This window comes from Kwoniella dendrophila, chromosome 8 (genome assembly GCF_036810415.1).
Source record: "Kwoniella dendrophila CBS 6074 chromosome 8, complete sequence".
Lineage (NCBI taxonomy): Eukaryota > Fungi > Basidiomycota > Tremellomycetes > Tremellales > Cryptococcaceae > Kwoniella > Kwoniella dendrophila.
The window spans coordinates 1-12,933 of record NC_089483.1 but is presented as its reverse complement, the minus strand read 5'-3'; the positions used below and the strand labels follow the sequence as shown (position 1 = coordinate 12,933).

At 43.0% G+C, this 12,933-nt stretch overlaps 4 protein-coding genes across 4 annotated transcripts; 3 read left to right on the top strand and 1 right to left on the bottom strand.

Moving 5' to 3' along the window:
• Positions 1 to 1,129: 1,129 nt before the first annotated feature.
• Positions 1,130 to 3,778, top strand: L201_005879 (uncharacterized protein; the record flags this gene model as incomplete). The annotated part of the gene is made up of 4 exons (XM_066221607.1): positions 1,130 to 2,785; positions 2,840 to 3,198; positions 3,249 to 3,549; positions 3,608 to 3,778. The coding sequence occupies 4 exons, from the start codon at positions 1,130 to 1,132 to the stop codon at positions 3,776 to 3,778; spliced, it is 2,487 nt and encodes an 828-aa protein (XP_066077704.1).
• A 445-nt stretch (positions 3,779 to 4,223) lies between these two features.
• On the bottom strand, positions 4,224 to 5,473 carry L201_005878 (uncharacterized protein; the record flags this gene model as incomplete). The annotated part of the gene is made up of 6 exons (XM_066221606.1): positions 4,224 to 4,642; positions 4,706 to 4,859; positions 4,911 to 4,968; positions 5,026 to 5,085; positions 5,151 to 5,242; positions 5,294 to 5,473. The coding sequence occupies 6 exons, from the start codon at positions 5,471 to 5,473 to the stop codon at positions 4,224 to 4,226; spliced, it is 963 nt and encodes a 320-aa protein (XP_066077703.1).
• Positions 5,474 to 6,545: 1,072 nt separating this feature from the next.
• On the top strand, positions 6,546 to 7,565 carry L201_005877 (uncharacterized protein; the record flags this gene model as incomplete). Its single annotated transcript, XM_066221605.1, has 1 exon — positions 6,546 to 7,565. The coding sequence occupies one exon, from the start codon at positions 6,546 to 6,548 to the stop codon at positions 7,563 to 7,565; it is 1,020 nt and encodes a 339-aa protein (XP_066077702.1).
• A 1,060-nt stretch (positions 7,566 to 8,625) lies between these two features.
• On the top strand, positions 8,626 to 9,468 carry L201_005876 (uncharacterized protein; the record flags this gene model as incomplete). The annotated part of the gene is made up of 3 exons (XM_066221604.1): positions 8,626 to 8,921; positions 8,968 to 9,124; positions 9,181 to 9,468. The coding sequence occupies 3 exons, from the start codon at positions 8,626 to 8,628 to the stop codon at positions 9,466 to 9,468; spliced, it is 741 nt and encodes a 246-aa protein (XP_066077701.1).
• Positions 9,469 to 12,933: the final 3,465 nt, after the last annotated feature.

Genomic DNA, 12,933 nt, shown 5'->3' with positions numbered 1-12,933 from the left:
GTTGCGCCTCCACTCAAGGCAAATTATCAGAATACTCCCGGGGTGAAACTGGTTGATGATTTTGTAAACTGCATTCGAACATTCCTGACCACTACTTTTCTTTTTAAGTCTCACTGAGGCGTTGATAGAGTTAACAGTAATAATAACGAGGAATAGTAAGCTGGCAACAGTGAATCATCTTGAGAAGAGTCGACAGCCGGTACATCTATGGCGTCTTTTTACCATAAATTCAAGGTTAGTCATCGTGCTACTTTGCTCTGATTAGACAAAAGCTTTCTCGCTGAAAGGTAAACGCATGGCAACCCTTTTTCCGGTTGGCATAATTTTGTAAACGCCCGAAGACATCATGAGGATTAAGTGGGTTAATCGAATTTAGGAAAATCATTGATCGACCGAATGAAAATAGGTTTGTCGCTAAATTTCATAAGCTCTGTTCTGGTAAAGAAGCTACACCCTCTTCCTTTTTACGTTTAAAGATTATTCTTTAAACGTGGTAAGTACGGAAAATCCGTTCCTGCATTGGCTTAAGCCTAACATCATATGTTTCTGATGATTGTGAGAAAACGGTTAAGAACGCTCGGGATGGCAGACGCCACTTTACCATCGGATGTGACCAAAAAACTGTCTTTTACGCCAAATTATCGTAAATTACCTGAATCGGATTCGGTGATGACGATGAGTTCGCTTCTTCAAGTGAGGTCCATCCGAGATCAGCGGAATGAGTCTGACCTATAATTTTGGTAACACCTTACTGTTTCCACTAATGCTGTAGAACATATACAGTACCATCCTTTCTCACAAGAGTGACTACATGGCGTTAATAACCTTCGACATTCCTTCGTTTGTGGTACCGAGTGTCTCGGGTCAAGCAGTATGTATTCGTATGCCAAGCATAAATCAATTTTTCCCAAGCTTCTATCGCTTTCTCAAACAAGATATAAGAAGAATCAACATAATGACAAATATGATCTTCTTTCCCCATCCATCAACTACAATCTATCAGAATCGCAAACCCGTTGAAATCTTCTTCCCCACCCAATCCTAGTAACTCGTCCTGGATTCTTGTAAATCGACAACCCACTCACATCTATTCCCTACTCTATTCTTTTAACCTCTCAATCTTTCCACCATGGTATCCATCTATGGTTTATTACCGGTTCTCGCGTACCTTGCAGTCGCTGGAGCTGGTCCTATCAACGATCGAAGAGCTACCACAAGTACTACCGGTCCAACCTCTACCACTACTCAGAGAGCTTCAAATGATCTTCAAGTCTACAATCTTGGTCTTGGATCAATCTACGCTCCTGCTGTAACTAAATCCGGTAACTTCTGGTACTCTTCAGGTCAACAATACAACTTCTTAACTGAATCTCTTCATGGTTCATGTTACTTCCAAATGAACGATTGTCAAAACAAAGCAAATCAACAAGGTAACAAACCTTTTGCTGTCAGTGATTGTAATGGTTGGCAAATTCAAGATTGTTTGTCTAAAGGTGATTCAGCTGGTGCTACATCCTCATCTTCATCAGTTGCTGCTACCTCAAGTTCAAAAGCCGCTGCTTCGTCTTCATCATCAGTTACTGCTTCCAGCTCATCTTCGAAATCTTCTTCAACCGCAGCTTCAAGTTCATCATCTTCAACTACTGCTTCAAGCTCGTCCTCTTCATCCGCTGCCTCCAGTTCTTCATCAAAGGTATCATCAACCTCTTCTTCCACTGCTTCACCTACAACGGCCCCTACCACCGTAGCAGCTGGAAACTACCAAACTTTCACTCAAGCAGCCGGTGGTGTTGTTGCTCCTACCGTCACCCGAGTCAGCGACTACAAATGGGTACAAAGTGGAACCACATACAGTGACCTCTATTCTGCGTTACAACAATCATGTTACGCTCAAGCTAGTTCATGTTCATCAAGTTCAGCTTCTTTCGACAAAAATGTTTGTTGGAACTCTCAGGTCAGCGCTTGTTTGAGTAATGCTCAATCTGCTTCTGGTACTTATACATCATCCGTCGCTTCTGCCAACTTTGCTGCTGCTACTCAAGCCAGAACCGTATCTGGGGATTTACAAACTTTCAAAGGTGCTCTTGGTGGTATTCCAGCTCCAGCTGTAACCGGTACTCAGTACAACTGGAAAGTTGATGGTAGAAGTGATAACTTTTATAATCTCATCGATGCCCTCACAACTTCATGTTACATCCAACAAGGAAAAGCTGGTGATGTTGGTGCTTCTACCAACTGGGCTTACGAGATGACTACCGATAATATCTACAACGTTCAAATCAACAATTGTTTGAAGAACGCCCAACAAGTTGCTTCAAACTGGTCACCAAGTAGTTCCTCTGCTCCCAGTCCAGTAAACACAGCTGCCTCTTCAACCTCTACCGCTACTTCCACCGCTGCCACTTCCGCATCAAACGCCAAATCTTCAACCGCTTCTAGTTCAGTAACTTCTACCTCTACCTCTATCGCTTCATCATCTACGATTACAGTCGCTCCTACCACTTCAACAGTTGACCTCGCACTTTCATCTGCTCTCGCTTACTCAAAATCAGTCTCCGAAGCTGCCTACTCAGCATCATTAGCTTCTGTCGCTTCTGTCGCTTCTTCCGCTGCTGTCGAAGCTGCCAAAATCCCATCAGGTTGGTCGATAGCTTCTACCCATTGTGTCGCTGAGGGTAGTAGAGGAAGAGCTTTAATCGGTGCTGCACTTGCGACAAGTGATATGACCTACAAGAAATGCGCCGATTTCTGCGAAAGTAAAGGTTTTGACATTTTCGGTATTGAAGTGAGTTATTGACCATCTTTTTTTAGTATGAATAGAGCTGACATTTTATCGTAGTATTCCCAAGAATGTTACTGTGGATCTACCTTATCTAATGGAGCTTCTTTGACTAGACCATCAACCAACTGTAACATGAAATGTGGTGGCAGTGAAGCTATCTGTGGTGGACCCAGTGCTTTGACCCTTTTCGTTAAAGATTCAGCAATTTCAGCCGGATCATTATCTTCCGATCTTACCACCGTCAAAGTCACCTTACCCGATGGATGGGCTGCTGCTCCAAGTACTTGTGTCAGGGAAGGTACATCCGGTCGAGCTCTCGCTGGTGCTTCTTTATATGACGAGAATATGACTGTTGGTAAATGTTTGACCTTCTGTAAATCACAAGGTATGCAATGGGCTGGTATCGAATACTCAAGGTAGGTCGATTATCACTTAAACAACGTTTTTAGCTGATAAAGATCTACAGAGAATGCTACTGTGGTAACGATCTTGTCAACGGTGCTTCTTTGGATCGAACTGGTTCATGTGATATGCCATGTCCTGGTCAACTTGGTACAACCTGTGGTGGTCCAGATTTACTTTCACTTTACAAGGATTCTTCTCTATTATACTCCCTCACTACTATTGGTGCTTGGTCAAAACAAGGTTGTATTCAGGAAGTTGGTGGTAGAGCTTTGAACGGTGCTTCGCTTGCTACAAACGATATGACTCTGGAGAAATGTACTTCATTCTGTGCCGATAAAGGTTTCGCTTTTGCTGGTCTTGAGGTGAGCTAAACGATTTCTTCAATACGTTTACCGTATGCTGATTGTCGTTGATTCGTAGTACTCCTCCGAATGCTACTGTGGCAATTCCCTCGTGAATGGTGCAACACTTGGCGCATTCTCAACCCAATGTAACATGCCTTGTAGTGGTAACGCCAAACAAATCTGTGGTGGACCAAACGGAATCAGTCTTTACTCTACGCTCTCTGGTAATGCTTTAATCGGGGCGTAATTTCCGCAAATATGTAGAACTTTGTCAACGAAAGACTATTCTCCATGCATGAGAATCCTCACAGATATCAGATATATGATTCAGGTTTATTTATACTGAAATGGTTGACTGACTTTGCTGTTCGTCATGAGGTCCGACGATTGCCTTGAAAGCGAACTAGCTATATCATATTTACGCATATTGTGATCTTGCTCGTGTAAATTCCCATGAGACGATTATTTTTCATCAATTTCCATTCTTCAAGAAAGTATCAGTTCTTACAGCTATTTGGCAGATAAGGAGAGCTGTAGTGAATATATGTATTGCATGTATTATACTTGTTTGGTCCTTGTATCAAAATCTATGGCTATATAGCAGCAAACGAATAGCCAAGAAGGTTTCCATCATCTATCGAAATGATCTGCTGCAATGTCCATGTGACTTCCGAAAGTCATAAATTCCAACCTTATACGAGTAAGGTAGCACCTACAGCTACACCTAAGATTGCTGAGAGAGGAACCATAGAAAATGTTGAAAATCCGGCTGAAGATCCTCCACCAGCAACAGCGGATGTAGCAGCTCCTGCAGCAGACCCGAGAGCTGAAGTAGCTGCACCACCAGCTGATGTGGCAGCTCCGGCGACGGATCCTGCACCTGAAGTAGCTTGCCCCGCGACGGATCCTGCTCCGGAAGTGGCTTGTCCAGCGGCCGAAGTTGCACCATTGGCAACTGAAGCTGCCCCAGAGGTGGCGGTTCCAGCAGCTCCTGAGACACCAGAGGCAGCACCTGAAGCAGCGGAAGCAGCTCCTGAAGTAGCGGATCCAGCGACGGCGGATGCACCTGAAGCAGCACTTGATGCAGCTGAACCAGCAGCGGAAGCTCCACCTGCAATCACCGATCAGCGTCTTCGATTTTGTAAGGTTCGTTGCAACCTGGATTGAAACTCACTAGCAGCGGAGGAGGCAGCACCACCAGCTACTGCACCGGTAGCACTTGAAGTAGCGTTGGTAGCGGAAGCGGAAGCGGCTGAGGAGGAAGATGATGGGGTATCGAAGAGGAAAGTAGGGGTCCAAGCTTGAGTAGCGATATTTGGCGCACAATTCTACCAAGTGATGTTAGTATGAGATTCTATGATCGGAAGGGGTCTGCTTACTTGTGTTTGAGGAGTTGTACTGGATAGATCAAGACATTGGGTACCTCCAGTAATAGCACTAATTTAAAAATCATGTCAATTACAAAATGTATGTATGTAGCGGCAAATGACTTACATTCGGTTATCACCTGTCAAGTACCAAGTTTGAGAAGTTGATTGAGCGCAATCAGCAACGCTATATATGTCATTAGCCATGAAAACCTCTTTTGGGATATTAAAAAGACGAAACACAATACTCACTTGATACCACCACCCGCAGCGTTAGTTTGAGCATTCAAACAGAAGTTGGTACCGTACAATTGGACACCAGCGTTGTTTCCAGAAGAGATGACCTATATACTTGATATTAGAAAGTGTTTATTCGATGTTATATATCTACTCACCCACTGTTGACCTGTTGAAGTCATCTGACTATTAGCACTGTTGCATGATCCAAGAGTGACTGGGGATCCGTTGGCTGGTGTACCATCAACTTGAAGACATTGTCCACTTGAGGTAAGAGTTTGGACGGCAGCAAGACCGGTTTGAGCGAGAGCAGCTGTGATGAGTAAAGTGGTGAACATTGTGAAATATCTTTCGTTCTTCGTTAGATGGTAGACAGAAAAGAAGAAACAGAAATGTTGTTCAAGTTGGATAAATATGAATCATCGGATTTGACTTCACCATGTATTCAAATTTTTATGCACTCGTTGTTGGAATATCAAAAATAAAAAGACTCTTTCTAGACCCGGTTGTACCTCAACGTCATTAGCATATCCAGTAGAATGAAAAAGAGGGACTTTCCTGCAAATCGCACCCGGGATTCAGGAAAAGATTTATTCGCGGGAAGTCGATCAGTGACGTCAAATTTGGTACCAGCCGGAGAGAGCAATTTGGTGAGCTGCCAGGATGTCAGAATTACTACTTTTACTAAAACCCATTCAGTCCTGAAAATGATTGAATACCATGATGAAATCGATACTCTAAACTTGGTAGAGGGAGTCCATTCATGGATCTTGATACGTCATTATTGACGGTTATGATTGAAACGGAGACTGAAAGAGATCTGTGCATGTGTATATCTAGCGTATTAGATAGCTCCATTGTTGTCAAGAGAGACATCCGATCCGGGTTTCACCAATGTGTCCTGAGGTAGCTTCAAGGTATGGAGAAGGAAGAGTGAGCCGTAAGGAATAGGCCATTAAGTGGTATTGCGCTTCCAGTTTTTGATAGGAGATAGAGCAGAGTGTGTGTCATTACTTGAAACGCGCTGTAGTCTGTAGTCTGTTGTCGGAATGGTGTGTCTGTTTATTGAAAGCTATTCAAGGAGAAAGTCAAATCGAGCTGCTGAGTGTATGTTCAAGAGATATAGAGATGAAAGGTGTGTCTCGTTTGACTGGATTGATCAGAGGTAAAAGAAGTGGAAGAAGTACGTCTCTACAACACGCATTAAAGTATTCACATGCACAAAATACAAAATAGCCGGTGACAAATCGGGCCGAAAGGATCACATTTCACCATACATTCATACACCGTTTCACTCTTTATTCTATTCACTCATATCGCGTTGCAATTTATATCAAAGCAAACATCTATCTTTCTTTCTCATCATTCCTTGTAACCAGGAAAGCTATATAAGTTATCACAACCATCACAATGTCTCAATCCTCCCAAGTCATCGGTCAGTTTGAAGGTCAAGATGTACTCGAAGTCAAGCTACAAGGAGATGGTACAGAAGCTAGTATCACTACCTTTGGTGCGGCAATTAAAGATTTACAAGTAGATGCCCCAGAAGGTAAACGTAGAGTGGTTCTTGGTTTCCCATCTTTTGAAGATCAACTTGCCAACAAATCATCTCATTACGGTGCTGTTCCAGGACGTGTTGCCAATAGAATCGCTCATGGTAAATTCTCACTGAACGATAAACAATATCAAATCACGCTCAATGAGAAGAATACACACGTATGTCATGGTGGAATAAAAGGATTTGGCGTACGTAACTGGACTATCAAGAAACAATCACCTACTTCAGTCACTTTAGGTTATGAATCACCTGATGGAGAAGAAGGATTCCCCGGTAACCTTTCAGCAGAAGTAACCTATACTATCACCGATAAATCCACCTTGCGAATGGATTGGACAGCTACAACCGACCAAACCACTATTGTCAATCTTACTTCTCATGCGTACTACAATCTCAACGGTACCAGCGGTGTAAATACTAGTCAACACTCTCTTCTTTTTGAAGCTGATCACTATACTCCTGTCGACGATGCACTCATTCCAACTGGAGAAATTGCCGCTGTCAAAGGTACACCATATGATTTCCGACAATCCAGAGCTATCCAAACAGATGATGACTTCCACTATGATCACAACTGGGTTTTGAGGGATCATACTGGTAAGCTTAGACGTGCAGCTGAATTAGTATCTTCCAAGAAAGACATCAAGATGGAAATTTGGACGGATCAACCTGGTATTCAATTCTTCGATGGAAAACCCTTAAATCTCAAACAAGCTGGTCACGATGGTATGGAAATCAAATATAGATCTGGTATCGCTTTAGAACCTCAAATACATCCTGATGCTATTAACCAAAAGAACTTTCCTAATACCGTCTTGAACCCTGGAGAAACCTACAAGCATCACAGTGAACTTCGATTTAGTCGATTGTAGGGTGGATAATTAAGTTGGACGGGTAGTGGATCGTGGGGAATCGAGCGGAGTGTGAGCGGGAATTCATCACGCTCACTTGAATGTGGGTTCTACCTGTCATCAATTATTCAATATTCAAACTAACTCACGCCCTCCATACCCAGTCCCTGTATCTGTTTCCTTTAACTTCCCAACCCTGCTCATCCTCATCTCTTCTGCAAAAACAATCCCGAGATGGAATAGCAGATGCAATATAGAGATCGGAACACCGCGGTATGGAGGAAGAAAAAAACGTTGTCTAGAAGTCTGTAATTCGGTCCATAGTGAGCTATACCATGACATGCATATGATAAATTGAAATTTGTTTCGCGTCGGAACATGGCACGTACCGTTTATCACTACTATGGTTATCTCTCAATCACCTCCAACGACTCGACATTTTAGCATCCCAATCACCTCATCGAAAGCACAAAAGTATCCTTCCCCAAAGCGATACTAAGCACTCATCAGTCAACAAATAGGTCGATGGTAACCACTATGATTCTTGTTTCGAACATGGGCTCGTGCGGGATATCCATCTTCATTGCGGACAACACACTACTGCACGGCCATCTTTTTACGCCTGACGATAGCTATTATACAATAGAAGTCGCTGACTGAGTCGGGGCAATGCGTAGCAACCATCATCACGCCATATTGTAAACAGATGAAACAAACGACTTTTTTTACATATTATGGTAGGTACAGGTATCGATGGTGATACATGATGACCGATGGCGGTTTTTAGACCGAGACCGAGCTTATCAATCATTAGTCACCATTCCCATCTGATAACGCTATCTTCGACATACTGCATCAGCATTCCCTTGCGATCGTGTTTGAGCATCAACAACACATACATAGGGTTCATCAAGTAGATAACAATAAACCATGCTTATGCATGGTCGCGTACAGTACAACGTCATCAATCCCTTGTATGGTATTGTTTGATGCCACATAACACTTCATGCTATAAATATCTCGTCTATCGTCAGATAACATGTTACGTTCAAAGTTTCAACTTGGATCCAACAAATACACCATGTCGACATCAACTATTGTACTCATTAGTGGAGCAAATCGAGGTATCGGCCTTGGGCTTTTCAAACATTATATCGCTTTACCCAACCATATCGTTATCGCTGCGAACAGGGACATCTACAGTAGTTCTTCCAAGGCATTAAACGATTTGCCAAAAGGTGAAGGTAGTAAAGCTATATTGGTTAAGGTAGAAGCTGTGATACAAGATGATGCATTTCAAGCGGTTGAACAGCTCAAGCAACAAGGAATAGAACGTATTGATATTGTCATCGCCAATGCTGGTATTTCAAACACTTTGTAAGTCAAGTTCACTTCATGAAGATGCTAATTTGACCACCATCAGTCCTACCGTCGCCAAGTTGAAAATATCCGATCTGGATGCGCATATCAGAGTGAACGTATACGGTGTGGTATGGCTCTACCAAGCAACCTTACCTCTTTTACATAAATCCAGCAACCCAAAATTCATCAATGTAGGGTCACTTGCGGGATCGTTCGAAGTAAGCATCATCTTCTTTAGCATTGTAACTTACAAAGCTGACTCTCAAATTTTCAGGCCTCACCAAATTGGCCAAATTCAGCGTACGGAACTTCCAAAGCTGCCATACATTGGCTCACCCGACGCATCCATTTCGAAGAACCAAATATCGTCGCTTTCGTTATATCCCCAGGACTTACTCAAACCGATATGGGTAACGCTGGTGCCAGACTTTTCGGCTTAGATGAAGCTCCAGTAACTGTTGAGGATTGTGTAAATGGAATGGTAGATGCGATTGATAAAAGTACTAAGGAGACTCATTCGGGTAGACTCGTATCCTATACCTCAGAATTCTCACCTTGGTAAAAGGTATAATTTGATATAGTCCTGTATTGGCTTATCGATACATGTGTTGGAAGGGCGTGCGGACTTTGCTTTTTCCGTTTACAATTATGCAACGATGACGGAGATGATTTGTCTACAAGTGAATGAACTGGTGTAAGGGCACAGACAATGAAAGATTTGTGGTAGTTTAAGTAATCTATATGATGCTATATCCTGCGAAGTCGCAAGGAAGGTGAGCGGAGTAGAGTTGATCAAAATATAAAGCAAAGCAGAACGGATATGAAGCTGCTCGATATCCTTGATTCACGACCCTTGTATCAATAACTCACACGGCGTGTATGGGTGGATGTCAACACTGAGAGATATCTCCTACCCGCTCTGACCAGATGAAACCTAAACATATTCGATTCTATTCCTAAGCCATTAACGTCAACATCTTCGTTTACGTTGAAAAGGCGTACCAACAACCATCATCTTCCATTCATGTTACTAAAATATTGTTCAAGACCTTCTGACTTTATTGTTTGATTCAAAAACGTTATCGTTCGAAGAGGTGTAGGAAAGATGTTATAGGAGGAAAATGTGAATGCTTTGGGTCAGAAGAACACTATATTGGGTGGGGAGAGAAAACTTGACGCAGTACTAAGAGGGTAATTTCCATACGATGCATTCAGTAATATACAAGCTTCTTAAAGTACACTGATTGTTAAATTAGCTTAGAGTCAATCACTACGGACGATCCGCGACTGTAATTCACATATACCGTGGATAACCCCCTTACTTCTTCTGAGGAATAGGGTCGGTCTTTCCAGTCAAAGCTACACCTCCTGATTGAGCAGATTGTTCAACAAACATATCAACGATGTAACCGAGTTTTGCTAGAGAATGACCACATATTAGTTCAATACACGCGAAGTCTTGAGATGAACACACCTTTGGCTTTGCCCCACTTCGCTGATCACATCGTTAGCATAATATGCGTTAGGCGATGAATTGCGACAAGGGAGACTTACTAGTTTCCTTCGATCCAGCGGTGGACAAAGTGTTGAGGTCTCGTTCTCTGGGTGGTGGTTTGAACATATTGATAGAGGTGTGGTGTGTAGATGGTATGGGGATGTAAATTTACAAGAAACTGATGAGGTATCTATATATATATGTTATTTGAGTTGACGACAGAAAACAATGTAATCGCCAAGAAGTATATGTCTGTTCATGCACAGCCCCCATCTCAAGTGATCGTCTGTTGACATTACGAGATACAGGCACAATGGCGTCTCATTGCTGATACCTGTCGCTGTATTTACTGTATTGAGTGGAATTTTTGCCTTATTTTCCTATCTATTGTCCCTGTTGATTACCGGAAGTGGTTGCGTTGGGTGACAAACAGGGATAGATGTGGTCAGCTGTCCTGCAATTATCGTTAAAATCACCACAGAAATAATGGGAACCCCCTGCCCGTTGTACATAGCCATATATCTTGGCATAGCAAGGCGATGCTTGCGAAGGTATATTGTAGATCAACATGTTTGCCTTGGTAAGAAAGTTGAATCTCACAGTATGTTGCAGATAGCGGTAATGAACTGTCAGTTTCGACGATTGGAGGAACTCCTTCACATTTACACATCTTAATTCGCCAGTAAACCGAAATAATGCATGAATCTGAATTATCGTTATCTTGGAACTAGATGACCATCTCTAAGTTTCTATTACTGATAATTGACCACCATCTGATTCACTTTCAACCGAGATTTCTATTTTGTTCTAATGGATATAGAGGTTGATGTTACATGATTTTGAGGTGGGTATCGTTATGTCAAATCCAAGTATCCTTGTTATTTGATTCTGAAATTGACCGAGACTAAAACCTAAAATCGTATCTTCCAAGGGTATCATATCTAATAATATGTTTAAAGCGATTCTAAATGCAATAATATTGACTGATTATACCATAGAAATTAGCTATAGCGCTGAGGTGGTGTTATATTGCAGATACTTCAGTTGACTGAGTGTAACGATCTTGGATTGATCTGAGATTTTACAATTATGATCGTAATTTGATTTATACATCGCATTACTGCTTCTAATCCGTCAATTTCTAAAGTTCAAAATGCTGATTTGTTACATGTAATTCGAGTATCCTTGAAAATTTGGTTGGATCTTTTCTGAACATAACCACATCTATGTACAAACAAGTTGTCAAAACCAGAATAACCACTAACCACCACGATTTTCAAAAGCACCCCGGTAACGACTTTCCAGGGTTATAGGTGGTTCTGCAACTAGGGGGTCACTCAGTTTTAGTTGAAATGCTTTGCAAATTGGACCATCAGATAGCTACAGGTCAGGAGAGCTTATTTCCTTGAAAGCTAGTCATTATCTGCTCAGCCGGTCATGTTATTCAAGATCTAGTCAAATCCTAGGGTTATAGTGGTGTCCCCGGTAGGTCTGATCTAACAGTATGAGCGTTGTCCCCGGGGGGGGCGGGGCGATTTCCCCGGGTCTGGGGCCGAAATGTTAATTTTTCCGCAAAAACAGGGTCGAAAGTGGTTGACAGCATGTTAGCGAAACCGCAATTTTTGGATTTTGTAGAAAAGGGGGGGCAAAAGAGTCAAAAAAGTGGTGGCACACAATGTTCAATCATCGACTAGATTTTGTGTGCAAAAAGTAGCACTCCTTCTACTGCTTGACAATCAGGAAAAGGTCGATTTGACGAAAAAACCAAAAAGGGGGTTAGGACGTTGAATATAGACGGAAAACAGCAAAGACATAGACGAACCATGTCATTTCCAAACACAATTAAGACACAGCCGAAAAGTAGCACTCCTTCCACTGCCTGACCATCAGGAAATCAGCGATTTGACGAAAAGACCAAAAAGGGGGTTAGGACGTTGAATATAGACGGAAAACAGCAAAGACAAAGGCGAACCATGTCATTTCCAAACACATTAAGACACAGCCGAAAAGTAGCACTCCTTCCACTGCCTGACCATCAGGAAATCAGCGATTTGACGGGTACTATCAAAAAGGGGGTTAGCACGTTGAGCACACGGTTAGGTGGTTAGGGGGTTACACGCCTTAGGGGTTAGGGGGTTAGGGGGTTAGGGGGTTAGGGGGGTTAGGGGGGTTAGGGGGTTAGGGGGTTAGGGGGTTAGGGGGTTAGGGGGTTAGGGGGTTAGGGGGTTAGGGGGTTAGGGGGTTAGGGGGTTAGGGGGTTAGGGGGTTAGGGGGTTAGGGGGTTAGGGGGTTAGGGGGTTAGGGGGTTAGGGGGTTAGGGGGTTAGGGGGTTAGGGGGTTAGGGGGTTAGGGGGTTAGGGGGTTAGGGGGTTAGGGGGTTAGGGGGTTAGGGGGGTTAGGGGGTTAGGGGGTTAGGGGGTTAGGGGGTTAGGGGGTTAGGGGGTTAGGGGGTTAGGGGGGTTAGGGGGTTAGGGGTTAGGGGGTTAGGGGGTTTAGGGGGTTAGGGGGTTAGGGGGTTTAGGGGGTTAGGGG